Raw genomic sequence first — 26,446 nt, 5'->3', positions numbered from 1 at the left:
ATTTAGGATGCATATCAAATTATGTCAATGTATTATACAAATACATGTGTCAATGACTTGTATAAGTTGAAAAGGTAACGATGAACCTTCAGGAGCATGTCATTATGCATGTAACTTGTAAGACAAAACAAATAGCTGAGTAGAATTTTAAAATCAAAGACATGAATTCAAGAATTTTTTTGTTATTTTGTCTGTTTTATTGAATACATATTGTGGGATAATATTAAGCAGTAATTTTACAAGCACTGAGATCCATAGGAAAATGTATTGCAACCCATTCTTAGTTTTGATGTTGTTTGACGTAACTAACATTGCAAGACAAAATGGCTACCCTTGCTGTATATTTGAACTCAGTGCATTTGAGTCTGACTTGTAAACTTGCTGATTTTTGCAAAAACAGAATGATGACTCCTTCTTCATGGTTAGAATGTCAGTCTTATTCAGATGCATAATATTGTGAAAAATTAAAGTTAAAAACAAATTAAAAAGTAATATTTCAATTTTTATTTTTAACTTGAGTAAATATTATTATTATTACACTATTAGTATTTGTTATACGTTTTGCTCACCATTCAATTTAACTTTCCAATACTGTTTCGGTTTGCAAGCTTGATCAGCTGAAGGTCGGATTTGAATCGCTGTAGTTTCTCTTTGTGTTTACACTCCTGCAGCTTGCCATGGAATTCGTATTTTGGCGCCAAGCGCGATGTGTGGTAGAAAAGTGGGCGCTGTCCACGGACGTCACAACTGACGTCAACATTTTTGATGAATTATTCATATTGTGAACTGTTTCGAGAAACCCAAACAACAGTGCAGCCAATTAGATGCGAGCTTAAGTGACCGGGGGATAATATAACTGTCTTCTATACGCAAATGAGAAATTGAGTGAACGGCTTCTACCGGTGTACCGGGAAATAGGGTTTCAGATCACAGTTAAAACAGATATCCCATCGTAGTACTTCTCACACACTCTACAACACTAAAGTAATCAGAAGATGGCAACACCACAGAGAAAGAAGCACCTTTCTGCCGGCGACACCCCTGATAGACACAATGGTACCGGTGGAAGCCCAGACTCCGGCAGATTTTCTGTGGATGGTCTCGCGTGTATGGTTGATATGACCCCAGAACGAAAGCCCGTCACCCGAATTTTGGTGAGTGTTGGAATTTTCCGAAAGTTGTAAGAAATTCTGCTTTAAATAATTCTTAACCGTTACATTTGTAAACTTGATTGAAATTCCAAGCAATTTATTCCGATTCATCGTGACACTTTTTCCATGTCACTTCAGTATATAATTTACGATTTTATTCTGGACGCTACTTCGTGGCGCGCCATTTTTTTCTTTGTTGATGTTTGTAAAATAAACTTGTGGCGCGTACTACGGGATTTTCAAAATAGTACGTCAGTATTGATTATCACCAAAATCTGACGAAATAACCACGATCGTTTAATTTCAGGTTTACCGCTGTGTATAAAATGAATTTGTTTCTAGCGGAGTTTTTTTTTTATATAAACATAAAAATATCGTGGTCGATTGAGCCGATGAGCGCGCCAAAAAAGTTTCATTGATCAAAGTTGTCAATAATTGTTGAGCATCAATATGTTCAATATTAATAATTTCATGAACGACAGATTGAAATCAATTAACTATAATTCAATTTTATTTAGTTTTACGTTAATTAAAAAAATCGTGTTCCGTATTTAATAAAAACAGTATAAAAAATATGTCGTGATAAGTTGATACATTTTTAGATGTGTAGTTTAATAGTGTTGTGACGGCGTTTCTGACATCGTGTTCTGCATAATTTATAATTCAGAAATACTACGTGCAGTTTTGAACCGACAAGATTTCCTGAGGGTGGAAAAAAAAAAGTGTCAACCTGAAAAGTGAACGTCATCGCAAATTTCTTGCATCAGTGTTAGGTCACCAACACGCCCACATACCCATCAGTTCATTCATATTGATCAGGTTCCATAAAAATATTATTTTATACATTGAAGATTTAAAAATAGTAAAATGTTGTAAATTGATGATGGCTATTATAATTTTTATTGGCTGGGGTTTTTCTGTATCACATATTTTAATTTTATTGATTGGGGTTTATCTGTAGCACATATATTTTTAAATGAACTTTGGTGATACTGGGAGCTAATAATGGCTGATATGCAGTGAATATACATGTAGAGTCCGGTTACCTGTGAAGATGTATTTAAGCTTTTTAATCAAATAAAACAAATTTACATTTATGCGTTTTGTTGTCCTAACACTACTTCTGTAACATCTTCGATTTTGCAAGAGATTTTTGTGAATCAGTAACAATTTCATTATGATCTCCATTGATCTAATGACAAAGTCACAGTGACTTTCGAAAAATTGTCTGTCTGTGAAAATTGAGTCTAGATTTATGTATATATTTTATTCATTGACTTGTCCATACATTGTTCTGTATTCAGTTCATTTGTTGATTTGTTTGAACTCTTTTCGGATTTGAAAAATGTTTTCATGCTTGGTCAAAAATATTTAGAGTGGGTGTTACTGGAACCATTTAATTTTTTTTTTCATTTGGCCAAGGTATCACACTAGCAATCAAAATTGAATTGCAAGGTTACCTTATAGTCAAATATTATCTTTGTATCGCTTCAATGCAATTTTCCCCCAAATCGCAAAAATTGCATTCCCACAGATTACCGTATTGATTAGTTTAGGCTACTGCTTCCTAGCTTGGAGCCATGTATATGCTATGATTGAATTAGATTTTTGGATACCGTATAATCTAAATAAGGTCATATAGACAAAATGAGAGAAATCCCTATGCAAATATGTATTTTATATTAACTGACCCATCACCCACTGACACTCGTGTAAATTAATATTTGTCAGATATACTGGGCTTGAACTAAATAGAAAGGAAGGCATCAAATACAATAGGTGATTTTCCGTACAATTGCGAGATCTCGCGAGATGCATGAAAGACGCGCGTCGAACGTCTGCTGCAAAAATCGAACGATTTGATTTTGAACTAGAATTTCTTTATTTCGCAGCTTACATTGACCGGCCGATCTTCGACCCTTACTTAATCGAAATTGCCTATCATCAAATGTGGACAGCACATTATTAAGCATGGAAATGTCCCCGAAATACTTACGTGTTTGTCGAATCCCACGCGATGTTTGACCCGACTACGACGTTATGACCTTTGTTTGTCCTGTTTTTACGTTCGATTTCACGCATAACGCGTGATTCTCGCAGTGAACGGAAAATGGTCTATTGATGCCCAATAAGTTTGCATTGGTGCCTACAGTATTCCTGACATTATTCCTATAATGCTAATGCAAATTTTATTGATTTTGGTCTTAAACTCGTGGGTACCATTAACTCTAAATTTGAGCACTTTTTGCAAGGTTCCAAATTCCCAGCAGCCATGAAGGCAATTGCATAGATGCCCCATCTAAATTCCTTGATGCCTTTCATGACACTCAAATATTTCCTTCAAAATTCCAATTAGTCCAAAACAATTTTAGAAATTCTGGCCATGAAATTTGATGGCCTCAAAATACTGAAATTCCTTTCAAGTTTAAGCATTCGTAGTCGACACCCCAAACATTCCCCACCCCTCCTATAATAAGGTGATACAACCTGTATAGTATTATTGCGATTAACATCCTGATAGTTTTGATCTCATTTTCTGTTTTGATCTTCATTATCTTGAACATGACCTTTTTAAAAAGTCCACTGCATCCTCAATTCTAGGTATAATCCATTTCTGAAAATAGTGTGATGCATAATCAGTTACTTCCTGTATTGATTATTCCACTTAAATCTGACAAATTAACATCAAATATTTTGTTTCCATATTTGGTATCGACTGGCTGTGCTTTTCTATCACATGATCAGTCTGGGATTATCATTCATACGTTGATGTGTGTGAAGTACGTAATCGTTGATGGCTGTACTGACATACACGGTATTATAGCGGTTCTGGTTTTAACTAGTTCTTGCTTTTATTTCTACTTGTTAGTAATTCAGATTGTGTACATTAGTCGTGACGTCAACTTTATTTGAATTTGCGCTCTGCTGGAGAGGTATTGGAAAGGTTTTGCACGAATTTCTCTTCATAATATAAAGCTCTCAAATTACTAGAATATTGTCACTTGTTTTTTTAAAATGATTTTTCTTTATAATTGAAAATGCATAACAGAGGTTGAACTTCAACATTGAGTGACCATATATGAATGCATGTAAACTCTGTATTATTTGGTGCTTCCCAGGACAGTCATTTGGTATCAAGGAAATAGTCTTTTATGTGTCTGATATGCAAGCCCTGTGTTTATCAAATATGCTTCTCCTGTCATGGTGATTTGAGAATTTGTTTTCCAAAATTTATTGAATATATCTTGAGATGAATTAGTAAAAATTGTGATGCATGGAAAATTTATTCTCAATTATCGCATTTGCAAATTAGAATAATTTCTTTCCTTAATAACGACTATTATGATTATTATTTTTTGTACTAATGGTAATAATTATCCTTTCTGTAAAAGTACCAAAAAATAGTTTACTAAAATGAGGAATAAATTTTAGGTTCCTGAAAATGAAACGGGTTTTAACGACACTTGCATTAAGCCCAACACCCAACTCTGAGGTAGATTGTACTGGTGAGAAAATATTTACAAGATCATTATTTTTTTGGTGTTAAATCAAGATTGCATGTACCAATTAGTTGAAAAATTAAGATTCATTCTCTCATAAAATAAAATGTGAACAAAGATGCTATATTTGAAGTTAATATGGAAGATGAGCCCGCCGTCTAATACTATTATGAACCAGTAGTACATGCATGTTTGCCTTTGATCTTGTTCTGTATAGTGAGGGTTTCCTGCAGAAATTGCTTGTAATCTGGTTAGTTACTGTAATTGAAAATTAATAGATAGTCAAAGATAATATATTGTTGTAACAGCTCTTCGTCTTCTAAGACATTCTTACAGAGACGTTGACCTTCAGGTCAGATAAGGTCAGCCAAGTCTATAAATAGCACTGAATCGAAATGCATTAATTTGTTAGTGTGACGTAGTCTATCATGTGATGTCTCTCAGGGAAGTCATGCAGAACACAACAAATCCAGATAGGAAATGTAATCGTTCGTCCTCCTCAGCTATTTGAAATGCTAGTCTTGCTTACAAACTGGTTTTCTTTGGTTTGCATTTGTCGTCATTGCAAGTTTTACTATCTGAGAGTTTATCATTACCTTTTATAGGCAAGGAGTTGACTGCGTTGGCGGAAACTCCATGTGATTAAAATGTTCAGCACAGTGTAGTATGTTTTCCTTCTATGAATTACCCAGCAGTTTTCATCAACTTGCCTCAGATTGTACTCGTGTACTTGTGAAATATAAAGAAAAATTATACATTATATAGGGGTTGAATTTAATGGAAACTAAAAGTTTCTTGTTTTAATAAAATTTTTGTTTCCTTATCCGTAAAAAATAATTACTTGCAATTCCCACAAAAAAATATTTTGAGGTTTTATGCTCCTCTTACAGTTCTGTTTCTAATGAATTAAAAATAGCAGGGCTCTGAATTCATGAATTTATTAGATGCCCTACATGACTGCCTTGGTGCCCAAAAATGTTATTACTGTTTCATGAAACCAAGACATTTTCGATAAAATTTGTCTCTAAAATCAATGCTCCCACAATTAAGTTCAAGCCCCGAAATAATACATGTGTAGTTATGTAAAATTATGTATAGTTCACTTAACATAAAGTTTTTTGATAATTTAGCCATGTCTCAACACTACTGTAGGGAGAATTATCGTTTACATCACATTTAATTAATGAGGATTTAGTAGAATTGTAAATTCTATTAGAACAAATGTTTTTTTTCCTTTACATTATTGCGTGGTCATTGATCAGCTCTGGAGGATGGATACAACATTGAAACTTTTTTTGATCTTCTTCCAAATGAACATTATTATAATACTTGTGTGTGCATTTAGAACACTGATCAGATTCCATAAAATTTGATTGGCATGCTTTCACGCTTAAACTGGCACTGACAGTATTGTGATCTCGCCTCTGAGAACATCCTTAAGTTCATGTATTTGGTTTCTTAGACAGTCTTGTTAGGCTAAATATAATTTGTTTCTGGCAACTTTAAAAATGAGGGTAGGTAGGTAGGATGGTAAGAATAACTTTATCATGCCTTTTTTATTCCACACTGCTGCTTGGCTCATGTATATACAAGAGTATTTTTCAATAATGCACCACACCTTCCATGAACAGTTTGACAATTTATTTAAAAAATTAGAATTTCAAGGAGACATGAGATGCTTTTACTGCACTACGATGGATCGGGTTACGGGAAACGCATGTTTTATTTGGCCTTACTGAGAAATTGGTGGCAATAAAACATTCCAAGAATCTGCTAAAAAAACACTGGGAGAGGGGATGGATTTATTTTACTTTATTTTTCCTCCCTAACAAGTCTACCTTTTAAAATTGATTGCTAATGTATCACGATCAATACAAACGCAAGACCAGGTTGGTCATAATCATGAATTTCTTTTAATAAATTCAAATTTTGGTCATCCACTATATCAAAGGAAGGAAATGAACAATGTGGGTAAAATTAGGCTTTGCATAAAATTAGAGTAGGTAATGTTATCGTACAGTTACTTTTTCCTCATCCTTAGCAGGAACTTGGTGGTTCTGTGCTTCTCTGTATATAGTTGCAGTCGAGATGTATCTGAATCTTAAAAATGTTAAAGCAAGATATTTCCTGTACAGAAAATGATACTTATAGTCCTTGGTATTAAATTAGCCTTGTAGGTTTGTCAGAAAGCTTAGTCCTATAGTGACACGGTATCACTATCTGTTTCAAATAACACACACTGCATATATTTTTACTGCCTAATCTTATGTTATTTTATGGTTTCGTTTTTTACTTTACCTTTCATTACTTTCAGCCAAAAATGAATTTGTAATTTCATTACGATGTAATAAAACTATTATTATTATTATAGTCTGGGAAAAGTATAACTGCCTATTGGTCTACTGAATAGTAACTCTTAGTAGCACGTGCACTTGTGTAAATGATAATGATGGTCAAAGTAAGTCATATTTGAGTGATCCATTATTTAGTAATGAAATTGGTGTTTCACGTGTACATATGTGCTAAAAACACAAGTTGGGAGTTGGGAGCCCCAGTTTAAAATCATTTATTTTAAATATTTTAGTTTTTCGTAGTCCAGCTTTTGAAGTGTGCTTTGAATCACTGTTTCTGACTGAACATTTACAATCATTGGGAAATGGCATCTTTACAGATCATTCACACATGTTGTAGATGTGACTAGAGGTCAGTGACTTGATCTTTACTACAAGATACAGATCTAATAATGCCTTTCAACAATTTCGCAAACGATTGTTGCTAACAATGTGCATAACGTAAAACTATAGTACACTTGACCATGCAACATTGTGCTGTATTTCTTGTGCCAGGGAATAGCTGAATTTAGTTGCAAATTAAAGAAAGGTTGAAAAAAGTCAGCTAATGCAGTCATTGACAGGATTCTTTCATTTTATTCTCAGTGTTCTCATAGGTTAAATTAAAAAGAAACGAGAAATACTAAGTGTTTTTTCCAATTAGAGCCTCAAGTTGTGGTTTCCTATAGTGCAGTGCTTCAAAAAGCCTTGCTCATATGAAACTGTGAGGGCGCCAGACTTGTGCCAAGATTCTGTGTTTACATCTTGAATAGTGTATTTGGAATTCAATTTACATCAAATGCCACCTGACTAAAAAAAAATTGGCATAAATAAAAACTGTAGGCTAGTGGGAACACTAGGTTCCATAATCATATGATTAAAAAAAAAACATATTTTTGCACAAACCACTTGATCTTGAACTTGGTCATGTAAAAAATTAGCGAAAAATCCTCTAGTTGAATATGAAAATTGAAACAAAAGAACACACTTTGGTGGTTTCTGCCACGTTCACACTTGTACCGTCATTGCACTTCAAAATCTGTGCAAATACAATTCTTTGTAGAATAATGATTCCGAAATTACTCCAACAACTTTACGAAACCTATATTTTATGTTAGATTATAAATTCAGTTTCCTCAAAGTCTCGTTGATTTTGCATGTTTTTAAAAAAATAAATTGGTTAGGGTTATACACACTTGTTATTTTGTCTTATTGTATACTGGATTATTAAAATCTGTCTTAAGGCTGCAGGCACGCCTGTTTTTTATGGTTGTGCTAAATACGGTTTTCTCAGTTTATGACGGCTAGCATTATAGAAGCTTACAGTTCCATAACTAACCATGTTCACACTTGAAAAAGAAACTTGTTCTAAGTTTGATTTTAGAATCAAAGTTATTGGTTGAGAATAGGCTAGAAACGTACATTTTTGTAGCTGGTGTGCAGGGATTTGTGTTTGTTTCCTGCAGGTACTCGTTGCGTTATCTTTTTGTGAAAAGTGTTTTGAACTGTTGCTCTTCATTGGTACTGTTTGATTTACTTCGTACAAGCATGCTTTTATCTGAATATAGTTACATGGTTTTCAGTAATCTCCAGAATAATGAAGGTACACAGAAGTATGAAAATAGATACAATGGTTTAAAAAAGTAATTTATAAATAACACTCCCATAGCCACATGCCTCTGCATCAAACGAAATGGTTGGGTATTTTTACGAATATAAAAAAATAAATATAATAAATTTGTTAATAACTACAATGTTTATAATTTTCTGCCATATCTTGGGTGTAAAACAGTACTTTTAACAGTAAACATTTTCTGTTCACTGTGAAACCATGCGTTATTAGTGAAATCAAACATAAAGCAGGACAAACAAAGATCATAGCATCATAATGACGTCAAAATATATCTTCGGATTTGACAAACGTGAAAGTATTTTGTGGTATTTACATGCTGATGATCAATATTCTCAATGTTCTCCCTTCAACAATCTGTATTTTGACAAAACAAAAAAAACAAAATTCAAAATCAATTTATTTGATTTTGAGGCAACTGTTCAGTTTGTGCAATACGCAAGAATTTGCAGTGAACAGAAATAAGCATCTGAATCGCTGCTATATTTTAAAAACTGCCAGGATTTGTTGACTCCCATGTGCGAAGCACAAAATGGGAGTCTTTGCAGTTAGTGTGTCTGTATGTGTGTATGTGTGTATGTGTGTATGTGTGTATGTGTGTGTGTATGTGTGTCCGACTGTTCCACTGCTATCTCAAGAACCATACATCGGTTTTTGATGAAACTTGGTGCATAGATGCTCTGGGCCAATGCGCAGATTTGATTAGGTTTTGGTAAAAATCCATGCTCGTTAATTACCTAATTTGCATGATAATTAGCTAATTTTTAGCTGTTCTATGACTGTTCCACTGATATCTAAAGAACCACTCATTGGATTTTGATGAAACTTGGTACATAGATGCTCTGAACATATGCGCAGATTTGATTAATTTTTGGTAAAAATCCGTGCATATTAATTACCTAATTTACATGATAATTAGCTATTTTTTAGTGGTTCCATGACTGTTCCACTGATATCTAAACAACCACTCATTGGATTTTGATGAAACTTGGTACATAGATGCTCTGAACTAATGCTAGGTTTTGATTAGTTTTTGGTAATAATCCGTGGATACTAATTACCTAATTTGCATAATGATTAGTAAATTTTCGGTTTTTCCACTGATATCTCAAGTACTAATCATCACATTTCAAATGAAACTTGGTACATAGATGTCATACGACACTGCACAGACCTGATAGTTTTTATGGTAATATCAGTACATATTAATTACCTAATTTGCATAATTAATTAATTTTCAGCATTTGATATAAGTAGTTAGCATTACATTTCAATGAAACTTGGTACTTACATACTCAAGGACTATGCAGAGATTGATTGTTTTCGATAAATATTTGTGCATATTAATCACCTAATTTGCATAATTAGTTAATTTTCAGCTTTTCCATGGGTATCTCAAGTACTAATCATCGCATTTCAATGAAACTTGGTACATAGATCCTTTAGGACTATGCAGAGACCTGATTAGTTTTAGGGTAAATAATTGTGCATATTAATTACCTAATTTGCATAATTAATTTTCAGCTTTTCTACTGATATCTAAAGTACTAATCATTTACATTTCAATGAATCTAGAATTATGCAGACCCAATTAGTTTCCGGTAAATATTTGTGCATATTAATCACCTAATTTGCATAATTAACCAACTTTCACACTGATATCTCAGGTACTATACATCACATATCAATGAATGTACATGGATGCTGTAGGACAATAGACAGACCTGAATAATTGTGGGTTACAATCTGTACATATTAATTACCTAATTTGCATAATTAACCAATTTTAAGCTTTCACACTGATATCTAAAGTACCGTAAAAACTCCAAAATTTCGACCGGTTTTAAATAATTGGCGTTAGAAATGTGACATGTTTTTAGAGTCGTGGCCGAGTTGTAACTCAAAATCTAAACAAAGTCATCAATCAGTGAGTATTATGACAAGCAAAACAAAACATCAAGACGCGCAGAAGAGGTCAGCACAAAACTAATAGGTCAAAAGACAAAGCTGTCTCGCACTACCTAGGAAAACTTGCGAATGTTCGAAGTACAGGTACCCATTGGACAAAAGATACATGGAAGTTTAGCAAACTATCTCCCCGACCCAGTGCAATGTATCCGGTTAGAATCAAAGCTCACGTGTCCCTTATTTGAGGGACCAAATTCTGCCGTAAATTCGTCCTTGGATTAAAAAATAAAATGGGATTTAAGAAAATAAAATGGGACTTTTAAGGTGTATTTTGGCGTCATTTTTCGGACATTTCAATCAATCCTGCCGGCTAAAATAGAGTCTAAGTTTTACCGTAGTCATTGACGTCTGTCTATTCAAGAGTACACGTGTATGATTTTTATCGTGACTAGCGTGAGCGGGTAAGCTTCCTTTCGAGAATGAGCTGTTATCACTGTGAACAATGTTAAATTATTCTTCAGATGACCAGTTTATTTTTTAAAAACAACTAATTTTTTTATTTAAAAAAAAATCATGCAGTTTTCGCATCAAAATCCAAGCCAAAATATCGTACTACAACATCAATCTCTTCGCATTGCGTTCAATAACATTAACATATTTAAATAAGCTATGGTAATTTGAACACGTTGGCATCATCCAGCTTTTTGATTGGTTAATTAGCGATTTGACCTATTTGACCTAAGAGAACATGGCGGATATCCTACAGCATCAAACGTTTATACGAGACCGGAATCATTCGCTTACGATGAAACTTAGTTGACTTTTATTTGTATTTCATAACCATTCAACAAATTTATTTTGTGTACATTATTATAATCACTACTGAGTACAGTAATAATCAACAATTCAGAAACGCAGCATGCCGAGATTTTTGTGTTCGTTTTTATTTGAAACTTCGTTTATTTAGAATATATTTTCGTTACCAATAAAATAAAAATCTCTCAGTCAATCAGAAACCCGGATTCATGCCTTCGAGGAAGGTCCCGTTTGAACGCTCACATCGGTTTTTTTTTTCGTTTGGGGGAAAACTAAAACTGGTCGCAATTTTCGAATAAGAATGAGTCGGCAATTTTTAGTGGAGTTGAAAATTTGGAGGTAAATAAAACACCGAAACCCGGCAAATAAATAGCCAATCGAATTTTTAGAGGGGTCGAAATTTTGGAGTTTTCACGGTACTAATTATTCCATTTCAATGAAACTTAGTACAAAGATGCTCTAGGACAATGTACAAACCTAATTAGTTTGGGGTAAAAATCTGTTCATATTAATTCCCTAATAAGCATAATAATTCATAATTTTTTGGTTCTAATCACATTTCAATTAAACTTGGAGACATAGATTTTCTGTTACATTGCGCAGACCTCATTAGTTTTACACTCAAATCTGGTCATATTAATTTTCTGATTTGCATAATTAGTTTTCAGCTAAGTAATTTCGAATTATATTTAATGTGTCTCCAATACTCTCGGCACATGGGAGTTCTTTCTAAGCTTTCTTTGATTTTATTTGAGTTCTTTGGTTATCTTATGGTAATTCAACAAAATATGAAGACGTCTTGGCTGAGGCAGCTTCTTGTCCCTTTTACTCATTCATTGGCAGTCTTCTATAGAGGGGCACCTTCCAGCTAAGCCTTATCTCACCACAAATTTACTTTTCTGGATTAAAATAACAAAAGATAGATTAACATTGTAAACAACATAAACAATAGTGTCCCATGATTCTTTGGTGCAATCCATGAGATTGAGCCGTTTCCCGTACTTTCAGTACCTTTCCTTTTTTGTGAAACACAAGTTCATTGAGCCTGACGTGGTTGTGTGTGTTGTGCCCTCCACGGTCCTGACAGGACGATGTAGATTTTTACTTCCCCTGACGATTTTTTGTCGGTACGACAGTTTATTTCCGCGCATATTGTCGACAATACAAACATGGCTTTAATCAACTGTGCTATCATGACCATCAAAATTAATATTCATTGAAATTCATTGCAAGAAGGCGTGAACTTTGCAAATTCGCAGTATTGATCTTGCCGACGAGACATACACTATTCTATCAGGCGTTAGTGAGGTCTGTTTGCGTTCAGCGGGGGAGGGCCTACTCGCGCATACATGTCAGGTTAAAGTTCAATATAGTAATTCAGTTTTGAGGTACCCGGTTAGACTCTTAACAAGTTTTTTCCTGAATGTGCATGTGGCTTAACTGGATAGTTGTTAAAGCATTGAATGTCGCGCTCTTATCATGCCAGTCAAAATCTATCAAGTGTGAAGCTGGTGGTGTGGTTTAAATCTACATTGTAGTTTATGGTTCAGTGATTCCCTTGCACAGTCATAAAAAAATTACAAATGCCAGAGTAATTTATTACTCTCCTAGTTTTATCGATTTTATTATAGAGTCAAATCAATTTGAGGAGACGAGTCCATTGGCTCTTGTATCCATTGATCAACTGGAGACGTACAATAAAGACAGATTTTAACGAATTTGAAATAGGATAGCTACTATGATTGTGTGTTGTTTAGAAACAGCTTCTTGCTGGTTATTTTCAAAAGACTGGACAATATTAAAAGAAGCATGGATAAGAGATTCCTTATCTCAATTTGGACAACAGACTTGATGACATAAATATACTGTAAATGCATTAATTTTTCACTTTTTTAATTTCGCTATTTTCGTTAAGTAAAATTTTAATCCATGTGAACATGTGGAATAACAATTATACTAATTGTTTCCGTGCCAAGTTCATTAACTTAAAAACACAGTGAAATTGCTCAAAACATGAAAATAGTGAAATTAAATGGTTTTACAGTAATGTGCAAAATCAGATTTTTCATTCAGCAGTTACAAACAATAACACTCATTTTAAACTTGTGGTGGGTCTTCAATCTTTGGGATCGACAAAATGCAGGAGAAAATATTGATCTGATAGTGATAGCCTAACAGACTACTTTTAGATTTATGTGTTTCTAATCTACTATTCCCCTTAAAATCCTAGAAAATTATCTCTTTAAGTTCACTTGCAGTCGAATTGTGACAATTTGTAGGGGGCGCTCTGTTTTGGGAAATTGGGAAGCAGCTCAAGATATGTTAGAGGGGTCTGCCATTAATTTAAATATCAATGGTCTTTATGTCGAGTGTTCTAATTGGGTGGAAATAACCAGATTTAAATAACTTTTCATATGCAAATGATGCAAGTTAACATAAACACTCGCATACAATTCTTGCTTCAGTACACGAACTCTTGTAGTTTACCAGAAAGCATCTTTCTTTGTATCAGTTGATACAATCTTAAAGATGTCTCGTTATGATTTGGATGACCATCGTGGCATGGTACGCCCACGTGGTTATTATTACACCAGGCCTAATCCACCCATGGGATTAAGCAACCCAGGGTTGAAAGACGTGCCAGATATTCAAGTTGCACCTGTTGAAGTAAGTTCACTTTCTTGGACTAAAACTAAAATGTGGCTTGTTGATAGTGTAGGATGTATGCAGCCGTTTCTTAAAAATTCCTGTACTCCCTATCGTTGTTCTCTTTCCCTATGTTAAAAGTGCAGGATGTTTTGGCCAAGTTGCAGTCTTCAGTTTGGTTTCAGCAAGCGCAAGATGGGGTGACTTTTCCTTGCTTGGGTAACTTAGTAGTTCACAAGATGATTTATTTTCTGCACACCACTGGCAGTTTTGTGTGAAAGTGACCTTGTTTACTCAATTGTCCTCATTCCAGCATACAAAGGGTTACTATATTTTGCATAACAATGAAAGCTGGAATTGAGGTAGCTGTTATTGGTGCCACTAGTAAGAGTCTCCTGTTACTACGCCGGTTGAAAATCAAATTTTTATTTTGGGTTATTGCTTAGTTCAAAAATTAATTTAAAAAGTCAGATAAGTTATACAGCCGTGACTGACAATGGGCAAGCACACACAAGCATTTCGTTTGACAAGTAATGAAACATCAAAAATATTTTTAGTTCGCAGATAAACATGCATAGTTCTTTACAGTTGAATCTCTGAATAGTGCATGTATGTTTTCATTTTCCCCATCACAACTTGCTTGACTGCAAAATGTATTCACACTTGCATATTTTTCTAGTTACAATTTGTATTGTGCTGGACAATTATATATTTTAAGCTGTTATTACATAAGTTAAAATGTGGAAAATGATGTAAAATGCTGTAGAAAAATAACTTACTGGCCAAAGAGCAAGTGTTGTGATATTAGATATTAATTGAGTATTACTAAATAATAATTCCCTTAAAAAAACAGTGGCCTGTATAACTGTTTTGAAAGTTTGTATTTTAAGTTGTCTAACTCGTAGAAATATTTTTATATTCACTATGTATATTAATATGGATTTAATTTAGAAAGAAAAAAAATATGGTCAGGTAGGATCTACAAGATAAAAAGAAACGATCTAATGGATTGAAAAACGCATTCATCCTTCCAGTGTTTAGGTCATTCTTTTGTGTTGCAAACGACAGTTTTGACCTACATGTAGTTTTTATCATGTGCTGCGTTAGAACAATTTATCGGTATATAGAGATTGTAGTACATGTTTGGTTTGTTCATAGCTTGAACTACATGCAATTTTACCTTGAAAATTATCTTATCATTGTTTAATTATTTTGTTCGATAAAATTTGCTGTATATTCTTGCAAGGCAAGCTCTTCCTACCATACTAGAATACTCTCTTTAGTAAATAATTATTCTAATTGACGGTTACATCAGACAATCTACATGTGTTGTACAGTCCCTTGTCTTAATTGTGCTGTGATTGCAACTTCAGTGTAGATAACACTTAGAAAAGCAGGGATATTTTGAGTGCTCGAAAATTAAAACAGTTTCCAGACTGGCTAGTTTTGTTTTTGAATTAAAGAGTAAACTGTATTGTCACAATCCCAAAAATGAAACTTATTCCAAGTAAAATTGTTATTCAAACAATTTAATGGCAACTCGTCTGTGTTCTATCATGGGTGTTTCTCTGCAAAAAAATAAATTACTAGTTCTGTGTTGTGAGAAAGTTTTAGCGCGAGACATCACCTGATGTTGTGATGCATTTGCTGTCATTCTTTAAATAGTACTTTGTATCATAATTAGCATAAATCAGTGATCATGCGACAAACTTCTTTCAATAGACTATTCTCTATTCACTGCTAGATTCTGGGTCATGTGTGAAATGGAACGTATAAACGGGACAAACAAAGGCCATAGCATTGAAGTGACATGAACATTAGATTTGAGTTGTTGGGTATTTTGACATTTGATGGTCAATTTTGCTGAGGTACTTTCATCACAATGCCATATTCCCCTCTAACATTAAAGTATAAAATGGAGTAATTGAATTGAAGTGTTCGCTCAGAGTCCTTTGAGCATATTATGCAGCATTATCTCGCAGTGAATGAAAAGTTGTTTGTTTTATTTTGGACATGATCATTTTGGAATTTTGAGATTCTCTTAGGTGTGAATTCTTGGCGTTTGAAAAGATATGCACAACTGGTAATTGCTCTGGGCAGAAAAGACAAAAATGCACACAGAAATCTCCTTTTTCAAACCTTCACACTTGTTCCACCTGTGAATGAGAAAAATGAGACAAGATTTTTTATTGAACTTCACAATAAAACTGTTTGAAAAATGTTATTTTTCAGACATGTGTATTCATACTCGCCATTTCTTGTGAAAATTGTTAAAGGAATTAATTTTCACTGAAGGGTATTTTCAATGAAAATAAATCCAGCGAATATACTTATTTTCCTATATTTTACATTTAACTCATCAAAAATCAGCGAAAATTAATTCCAGCGAAAATAAAGTATTTTACTGTAGTCTGTCACCTTTTAGAGAAAACATGACTAGTCAGTTAATTTTACAAATACGTAATTACTTGTTACAAAAGTAAACAGAAACCATGTGAATAACTGCAATGTATGTACATGTAACAGCCCTCCTGGCATATAGTATCCTATTTCTTCTGGACAACACATGCTGAGCAGCATTTGTTTAATAATGCATAAGTATTCACATTAAGTTGTTTTTCTTAAATGAAATCTGAACTAGGTTAACTTTAATTGAAAGTGCGAGTCTTTTTAAAATACTAAACATTGCATTTTGAAAATTACTTTAAAAATCTCTTCTGAACTCAGTGATCTTTGGAGCTGTGCTATTACCGGTAATATCTCTCAATATAAATTACGAGTGATAGATCAGAAAAGATCATTCTTTCGAAAGCAAGGTCTGCATTCATTTTATAACTGACAAAAGATCTAACAATTAAACTAGTGTTTTTATTTACTCCTACGGTCATCCCGCATGGTTTGAACAATTCAGTGATGGAATCCAAACATGCTAGGGAGTAGTGTATTTTCTGAACTAAGTTAAGGGGTATATATAGCGTGATGGAAAGTGAATCATGGCAGTATCGGTAATTCAGTGTTCCTAGTGAAAACTGGCCAAATGCTTTAATGCTGGTATTTTGAATATTTAGAGGATATTTATTTGGATAACTTGAGCTGAAAAATGGAAAGAAATGGAGTGTACCACATAGTTCCCATGGTAAGAGTCTGTTTCCTGTTGTAGTAGGCATGAGACTGGTACATGTGCTATGCACGTGTTACATATGCTGATGAGTTAATACAGCAAACATCTTGAGGGATATACAGGGAGGAGGGGAAATATTTTTTTAAATATTAATCTTTGAATTTAAAAAAAAATGCTTTTTCTAAATGGCAATTCCCCTTTGTTAATTTTCTAATCTACACTGTACAGTTGAAGTACTTTGTTTGTATTGTATGTCAACGTGTATACAATTTGGTTTTGCCCACGTGGAGTCGTGTTTAAAATGGTGTGTATTTTTCATTCAGCGTGTTGTACCTTGAAGAGAAACTACGGCTGGAATTCAGCAACCTGGGGGTTATGCTGGGGGTAAAAATGTTGTAGTCACATTGGCTAATACTAAATTTTTCCCCCTCAATTTCAAAGTGGTTTCGCCACTTCACAAATGGAAAGAAATAAAAAAAGGTGAATTTGTAAAAAAAAATTAGAAAAGTGTTACTGAAAGATGCACATATATGACTTATTTTCACAGAAAAAGCACCAGTCAGAAAAAAAATTCTAACATTCCCTGACTAGAAGTCGTTGTTCTTTTTAATAAATGCAATATTTACATTATTGCTCCATTACAAGCAAATACTTTAAAACTATGCCATGTTAAACAGACATTTTTACTGGCATTAGCAATCTGATATTTTATATCTGTGGTAACAATTAGCCATTGCTGCCATTTGCAATTATCTATTTCAGTGGTAATAAAAATAATCAAGTTTATTTTTAGTCAATTAATTTCTATTAATTTGTTCTTAGTTGATGAAGCCAACTGAAATTGATCACTTGTATACATTTGGATCATCCAAAGTTCACAGCAAAATTTATTTCCCTCAGCTTAATCTTAACAAATTACCTGTTTTTCCCCATTTTATTTTGGCTAATCATGGAGCCTTTCTGCAGCTACTTAAATCTAAAAATGGTTTTATTTTTATATATTTGACATTTCATGTTTGACATTTCACAAGAGGATATAGAGAAGCATCATAATCAGTTCGGGGGGAAAAAATGGGTATAGAAAATAGGAAAAAAAACACAACAGGTCTTACAGCTTATTATGAGACAGTATTTCTATTGTACTGTGTTATGTATATACAACATGATTATTTTCTAATACCTTGACACCACTGTATAAATCTATAGGAAGATTGTAAACTGGGCCCAGTTCAGTCACTGCCCATGTCAATGTAGGCCAGGTGTCAGCTGGTCAGGGGACTGAGGTTTTGCCAGCTATACATGTATGATGCGTCATAACAGATACATGTACATATAAATTCTTCTTTCCACCACCAGACTTTCTCCCACAATTTTTTCAGTCCTTTTTTCTTGTATTCTTCAATATTTCTGGAAATGATTCAAGTCAATTTTTGGCTATTTTTGTCTTAATCTTCTGAAGGAAAGTGTAGACTATGAACAGAGCTCTTTTTGTTTTTTTGTTTACCTGTTTATTTTTAATCTTCTTAACTTTTCAATCCTTAACTATTAATAGTACTGCTTCATAACAGATTTCAATATCAACACATCGGATGTACAATTTTCACCCTCACCCAAGATTAATCATTTTTCCTGGCAAAATTTGAGTTCCACATTTGTATGTGTGTACTTATTACTAGCTTTGATATCATCAAAGACTGCACAACGATGCTGTCAATAGGAGATTGTCCGTTTGTCCATGAGTTTGTCTGTCAGATTTGTGCATTTCATGATAATCGCTTCAATTTGAATTTGAATTTTAATATTGTTTTTGGTAAAAAAATTATATTACTGTCATGAAACGACATGTACTGCCTTGATTGTGTTTTGATACTTAGTAAAAAGATAACATTTACAATTGCCATGGAAACAACCATATAAACTACTTTTGTTTTGATAAATGCAATACCATTGTGTGAACTATGGCAAATATCAAATTTGTCACTGTACAGAAGGCTCTAAACTTAATTATTTCATATTATACATTGTAATATTAACCCAAATGGGTTAAATGGGTGGTTGGTGAAAAGCCCAGTTGTAATGTAACTAGCACAAAAGTGACTAACATTGACAGTTCAGCTACAGGTATGTATTATTTTTGCATTTCTAAGTTTGTTTTTATTTACAGAACAATGAATATCATGATATTGAATTAGACAACTTGAAAAAAAATCGCAGGACATCGACTGGAATCCAAGCTGACATCCCTGTAATTGAACCCCTTGTACATGGTGTTGCTCCATATGCCAATGAGACCGTTGCAATTGACATTAGCAAAGGAACAGAAGAAGACAACGACGATTGTTGTACAAAGGTAGGATGTTATCAATAACGCATAACATAATTGATCATTTTAATTGCCAGAATGTCATTCTGATTGGAAGAGCACGTTTTATGCAAGCCATGGTTTTAGTTAGTTTTAGTACTCAACACAATCTGTTTTCAAGAGAAAGTAGCAAAAATATTTTGTGCTACAGACATAATGAAGAACTTGCTGACCCTTGGGTATTTGGGGTTCAAAAGGGATGCATGAGAAAATTTGATAATTGTGGACGGCCAAAACTCTTGACAGTCACCAACTTGTTTTAAAAATCACATTATATCTGCTGATTCGTCCTGTTGGAAGTGGGTCACTTCTGACATGTACAGTGAAGTAAAAAAGTATGAACTAGAGGATATCGGTAAACGGTTTCATCTTTATTAGAATCCCATTCACAGAAATGCAGACTGCACAGCTTAAAAAAACACACTGAGCATGCAACATAAAGTACTGCACATGCACAGTTCACAACACAACCACACTGCATGCTGGGAGTTTATCATACAGCAAGTTAACAGCAGGCCTTGTCATTTGAAAATGTCTAGCACAGAGTTCAATTTTGTGTAAAATTCTTTGATTTTCAAATTTCAAACACGCTTCAAGTAAACAACCATCAACCTAAAACTAAGATGTTTTGTTTTTTTCATTGCAGTGCATGAACAATGTAGGTGATCAACTCGGACTATTCTATGAAGAATATCAACGTTACATCTGGTACGGCATCTATGTGGCACTCATAGTGGGCTACTTTGCATACCTTATTTATGCGTGCTATTATGACTTCCAGCAAGCGTTGCCTCTTGTCGTCATCACCGCCTTGGTACTGTTATTCATACTGTATGTTCTACTACGTGATAACTTCGGTGAAGCGTGCAACACGGCCTGCATCAAACCGTTCCTCGCATTTCTGGACTCTAAGTGGTATTTTCTCCGGTGGTAAGTAATTATCTTCTATTTGCATTATTACTTTGTCATTTTGTGAGGTATCATTCTCTTACTAATGTATACACAATCAAATTTTGAGAATGTGCATTGATAATGAAAAATTACTAGTAACTGAAGAATATGGATTTAAGCACTGGACACTCGCGAAGTTAAAAAGGCTTGAAGGTTGGTTACATTGTAGGTATGTTTCACTAAATAGCCCTGTTTCGCCAAATTTAGCCAAATGTTTTGAGTAAAACCTGAGATTTTGTCTGTTGGCTCCAAAATTGGGGTACATTGCCAGAAATATTAAATAATATAAAAAATAAAAAAAAAACAGAAACATTTGGGTACAAGTCTGGTGCTGAAAAAGGTAAAGCCCTCGAACCTTAAAATAAATGGTTGAAAAAGTTATGGCATGGTATCCAATTTTAATGTATTTCATCATTTTCGCTGTTCATGTAGATATTTTCAGAGTTTTAAACTACAGACCAACATTAGTAAGCGAATAAATTTGTGATCAAATCTGTGATTGGCTGGTTTCTTTGACAATGTTCCGTACCGGTGGGAAACCATGTAATGTCATCAGGCATCCAGCCTTCGCTGAAATGCAAACAAATTAGGCCTGAGGACTGTTCAGTCTCGTAGACTGCATGTATAAGAAATGATGTTGCAGCATAAAAGGTCCTTTATTATTTGAGAGACATTTGTTTAACAGTTTGAGTGTCGTAAAGTTTTGGAACCATCTACAAATTGGTTTTTAACGGTGCTCCTCCTCACATAAAATATTGACTAAAAATGACTAACCCTTGGATCAAAAGCTAAAAGCAATATCCTAAACTGTAAGCATGTTTTAAAATAATGATAAATTTAGTAAAAAAATATATAGAATATGTTGTTGGTTTCCCTTGTGGGGTTAATCTAAACCTCAGTTTGTTCATTTCCATGTTTTTTGCGAATTTTTAACTGAAAGAGTGTTTTTCTCTTTTTTACAGGTTTGTGTATATTGGACTGTTGGCAGTTCTAGTCGTCTTTTTAGTTGTCTATGGTAAAGACAATCCAGAACAATTAATTTCTGCTCTCGGACTGCTGGTCTTGGTAGCATTCTGTTTTGTTTTCTCAAAAGCCCCGATGAAGGTGAGAATTGTTTTAATTTTTGTTTGACATTTTTAAGTCATTCACAAGCATGCTATTACATAACAGTCACTGATTACATAGCTTTTTATTTTAACCTTTCAAACACCATAAATTTGGTCATCATTCAAAAACTAAATTCATATAATTTTCTCCCCATATATTTTTGATCTAGACCTGCAGGCAATTGGAAGTCTATTTGATCCAAAATAAACTCTGTTTAAGTCGTATCGGAAAAGATATCCGGGGATCAGTTTTATATGAACCATTTCAGGCACCCAGTGGTTATAAAAATATCAAAATGGGAGCTGCTTCAATTTAATAATTTAAAAAGTGTTCACTTGATCTATTTCAGTGCTTTTGTCACATTTCTGGTAAAAACGAGTCAGACCAAAACATACTTGGTACATTGGTGTCTCAGTATGTTCAGACACTAACAACTAAACACAAATACATGCTATATACATTTACAGGTGAAGTGGCGTCCAGTATTATGGGGTCTAGCTCTTCAATTTATCCTTGGAATTTTTATTCTGAGAACCAAAGCTGGCTATGAATCATTCAAATGGATTGGGGATAAAGTCCAAATATTCCTGGAATTCACTAATGTTGGATCAAAGTTTCTCTTTGGAGATTTATACGAGAACCATTTCTTTGCTTTCAAGGTAATGTATTTTGTAATGTTTTTAGGCTAGCTTCTCATTCTGTTTTGGATGACATGCTGCTTCCTATTTCATGAGATTCTTTGAATTGGGCTTGGATAATTAGAATGTGCCCATATATTATTGTTGAAACTGTTGATTTTTGCGCAGATTATTATCCAGAGGGTGGTGGTCGTCGCGCCGTTTCCTGTTCGATTTGGGACTCAGTGATGTATACAACGCGTGTAAAATACATTGTTTTGCTTACATGAAATTTGAACATGTGCTGCGCATTGACCACCACCCTTTAAATACAGGGGAGTAATCGGTATGTTCACACACAGTAGATGAAGAGGGGTGGGGTTTCTACATTTTTAAAAGGTGGAGGGTGATCACTGCTCTGATTCTGTTTGGCTCGTAAAATATACACAACACATGTAAAATGCATTGTTTACATGAAATTGGAACAAGTGCTGCACGATGACAAACTTCCTTTGAATTGCGTATTATAAAACCACACAATTTTTCTTCAATTTAACTGACAAATATTATTACTTTTGATTTAGGTTCTTCCTGTCGTAATTTTCTTCAGTTGCTGTATTTCTATTTGTTATTATTTTGGCATCATGCAATTCGTGATCAGTAAAATATCTTGGATTATGCAAGTCACAATGCACACATCAGCGACAGAATCACTCAATGCTGCTGGAAATATATTTATTGGACAGGTATGTATGTACAATCGAGACCACACTCAATACTTAACAAAATTGCCTTTCATAGACTCGTGGTTTTTATCTTGACTGTCTTAACTGAACTGATGTTGTATGAATCCTGAGGCAGACTGAATCCCCTCGCGTCAGCTCGGGTGGGGGTCAGTCTTTGAAGAAAAAAAATTGCGTCTGACTCTATGATGACTTGCTCCATGATGCATTAACAAAACTTTGTTGCCCCTAGTTTTTTTTATAAAATGTGAATTTCATTTCACCAAATTACAAAATCTATAACTGTATTTAAAGGTTGGATGACGCAAAATGGACACATTCAATGTTCATGACTGTCGTCTAACATAAAAAATGAATTCAATAAAAAAATAAATAAGACCTGTCATTATTAGACAAATTTTAGCTGGGAAGGTAACTGTGCAAATGGCATATGGACAAGTATATAAAGATAACAATTTTGTATTAACTTTCCAAATGAATGGACCCAAGTTAAATATAATGAATTCAACTTTTCAATTTCAGACTGAGGCACCATTGTTGATTAAGCCATTCCTGAAGGATATGACGAAGTCTGAACTGCATGCTGTAATGACGGGTGGATTTGCTACAATAGCTGGCGGTGTTTTAGGGGCATATATCGCATTCGGTATCAGCTCGTCTCATCTATTGTCGGCATCAGTCATGTCTGCACCAGCCGCACTCGCTATTTCTAAACTTTTTTATCCAGAGATTGAGCATTCTGAATACATGACTCAGGAACAAGTTCTCAGAAAAATGGACTTGACGTAAGTTACCATGTGTTCAATATGAATTTGTCAAGATAGTTTACCTATTTTAATTTTTTCAATTGTTAGAGCTCCAGTCATTTATTTTCATATTTTTTGCAGTGCACAATCACAGTCGACTGGTGTACAAATGATAATAAAATTAACCATTATATAGGAACTGTGTATTTACTATATGTTGTAGTCATCTTTAATACAGCTTGAAAATGGACTAGTTGAGAAATGCGTTTTTCAGATTACTAGAATACCCAATTTTTACAGCTAAACGATCAGTTTGGCCATTGATTTGATCGCATTTATTTTATTATTACATGCCAGCTGACTGTGTACAATATTAGAATACTTAACACTGAAATTCCATGTGCCTCTAACAACCAAGATATTATATTATCAAGTAATTTGTTTTTTTGTACTTTTTTTTCAGAAAAGAGAGAAATGCTATAGAAGCTGCCTCGAATGGTGCCTCAACTGCTGTGTCATTGGTGGCTAATATTGGTGCCAATCTTATCGCATTCATTGCATTATTAGCATTTACCAATGCACTACTGGGATGGTTTGGTGGAATGGTTGGCATCCCTGAACTCACGTTTGAGGTAAGTCTATAAACGTTTTTATGTTGCCTGTAAATTAAAAAGCTCTTTATGTGTTGCTTTATGTATGGGCAGACACTTTAAAGGCCATATTTTATACAAATATGTATCAGAAGTGTGTTTTTCAAAGGGAAATCTTGTTGGTTATCTATACAGTTGACTTTGACATTCCTGTATGTGATTTTCCTAGAAAACAATAGTACTTTGTGACTTTTCTCTAACAAATGTTTGGGAAAAGTAAGCCATCCTTGAAATTACTGAATTTGGATCACTTGTTTGTTTCTTTACACTCTTGCTTTAACTAAATAATTGGTAGCTTGTTACGAAATGACAAATTCAAAAATTTTGATTCCACATTAAACTTCACTTTTAGATCAAGACACCACGCTAACACATGAATACAAAATACTATCATGCATGTACATGTACCCTTAAAAACACTGTATTTTTATTTTTAGATAAAAAATACTCAGATTAAAAGACTGTAAACTAACGAGATGTTGGGATGGAAAATTGCCATCCCATGTTAGGTCAAAATGTTGTATTTTATTGATTCTGTGTCCGGTAAATATTATACTTGCATAGGACCAGAGCATAAATTTTCAGGGAAGCATTAAAAGAGAGTGCTTTGAGATATTCTGTTATATATGCTTTCTAAGGCAGTTATTAAATTTGTTCTCGTCTGTCTTGATGCACTTTGATTAACACGGATAAGATTTGTTATATGTGCACCACTATTTGTAAGTAATTGGTCTAATTATCTTATCTTTACAGTTGATATGTTCTTACGTATTCATGCCCCTTGCCTGGCTCATGGGTACGCCCTGGGAAGACTGTCATATTGTAGCCGAGCTCATTGGTATCAAGACGTTCATTAATGAATTTGTAGCATATTTGCGACTCGCAGAAATTTTAGAGAACAGAGAAACTGGCGATGGACCAACAATATCTGTAAGTATTTAAATGCTGCAAAGTGACAAGGCTCAAAATTAATGTTTGAAAGCCGCTTCTCGACTCCAGTTTAAAAAAAATTATAAACGCATTTATTGGAGATGAATGCTTAAGTTTGATTGCTTAAAGTGCTTAAACTACTGTATGTGACATAAATAACTGCAGTTTTAGATCCTGAGACAATTCTAATGCACATCTAGGGTGTGCAGCGCCCTCTGTGGTCCTAGTGAGGATTGGTTATGGAGGTGCCTCAAGAGGGCAGGCTCCATAAGTGCTCTTCTGATAATTTCCATATTGCATACAAGATTTCCGATTGCAATTTTACAAACATAAGTTTGATAAAGCTTATTCATTTTCCCTTTAACAGAGACGGGCCGAGGTAATTTCCACATATGCTTTATGTGGCTTTGCTAACGTTGGATCCATTGGAATTCAGCTCGGTGGAATTACACCCATGTGTCCATCCAGGAAGGGAGATCTGGCAGAGATTGCTATCCGTGCTCTCGTTGCTGGCACAGTAGCTTGCTTCATGACTGCTTGTGTTGCAGGTAGGTTTAATATTCACAGTAGCCCCTTTTGTGTTCAAAGGAATGTTACTCATCTTTCTTACATTATAGGATGGAATTGGTACATTTGCATGTATCGTTGGACAATGTTCGAAGCTCATGTAGGGTCGTCTGATTTCATGATCTGACAGGACTGCTCTTTTTCAATCAGTTGATGAAAGTCAAATGCTATTGTTCAATTTGACAAATATTTGTATAACTGAATTGTGTGGGTCATCAAAAATATTGAATAACAAGTCTGTCATTTCCAAAAATAATATTGGCTTTCATTTATTTTAGACCAATAACTGTAATCCTGTTATTTCTTCCTCCTGTAGGTGTGCTTTATAAAGATTTTGATGAAACGTACGATGCTATGCTTGTTAACTCCACACTCTCATCAATAATCAATAACACTACAACAATAGGACTATAGGACCAAAGACTGATTAATGGAAAGTGGGTTCATTCACAACTCGCCGACCCAAACTACTGCACTAGTCGTTGTATCAGGATTGTATTTAAATCTGCCAAATTCAACTTTGGTGCACTATTATTTGAACAACTTTTCAAAGAATTTTATTTTAACAGAAAGACAAAGTTGGTCTGTCTTATTTATTTATCCAGGAAGTACATGCCTCCATTGAACTAGTATTGAACTGGCAGTTAAAATAAAAAGTACTTGTGAAGAAA

General features: G+C 34.1%; 1 protein-coding gene across 3 annotated transcripts; it reads left to right on the top strand.

Annotated features, from left to right (window-relative positions):
- Positions 1–896: 896 nt before the first annotated feature.
- LOC100369565 (solute carrier family 28 member 3-like) lies at positions 897–26,446 on the top strand. 3 transcript variants are annotated; one of them, XM_078008940.2, is made up of 11 exons: positions 897–1,154; positions 19,267–19,452; positions 20,111–20,394; positions 21,378–21,519; positions 21,990–22,181; positions 22,724–22,885; positions 23,405–23,667; positions 24,092–24,260; positions 25,032–25,208; positions 25,576–25,756; positions 26,092–26,446. In XM_078008940.2, exons 1-11 carry the CDS (start codon positions 996–998, stop codon positions 26,187–26,189), a joined length of 2,013 nt encoding a protein of 670 aa, XP_077865066.1. In that variant the 5' UTR covers positions 897–995; the 3' UTR covers positions 26,190–26,446. The 3 variants fall into 3 exon arrangements, with proteins under 3 accessions (XP_077865066.1, XP_085362535.1, XP_085362536.1); XM_085506409.1 differs by lacking the exon at positions 897–1,154 and adding an exon at positions 13,806–14,002; XM_085506410.1 differs by lacking the exon at positions 897–1,154 and adding an exon at positions 16,968–17,117.

Source organism: Saccoglossus kowalevskii, chromosome 12, assembly GCF_978046115.1.
Source record: "Saccoglossus kowalevskii chromosome 12, keSacKowa6.1, whole genome shotgun sequence".
NCBI classification, from domain to species: domain Eukaryota; kingdom Metazoa; phylum Hemichordata; class Enteropneusta; family Harrimaniidae; genus Saccoglossus; species Saccoglossus kowalevskii.
Note: the sequence above shows the minus strand (reverse complement) of the source record. Positions and strands in the feature narration are given on the sequence as shown.

Excerpts from the sequence above, each read along its gene's own strand:
- LOC100369565 (XM_078008940.2), top strand. The coding sequence starts at position 996 with ATGGCAACACCACAGAGAAAGAAGCACCTTTCTGCCGGCGACACCCCT. Across the intron at positions 1,155-19,266 it reads AGCCCGTCACCCGAATTTTG|AACAATGAATATCATGATAT; the intron begins GTGAGTGTTGGA and ends TTTTATTTACAG. Across the intron at positions 20,395-21,377 it reads AAGTGGTATTTTCTCCGGTG|GTTTGTGTATATTGGACTGT; the intron begins GTAAGTAATTAT and ends TCTTTTTTACAG.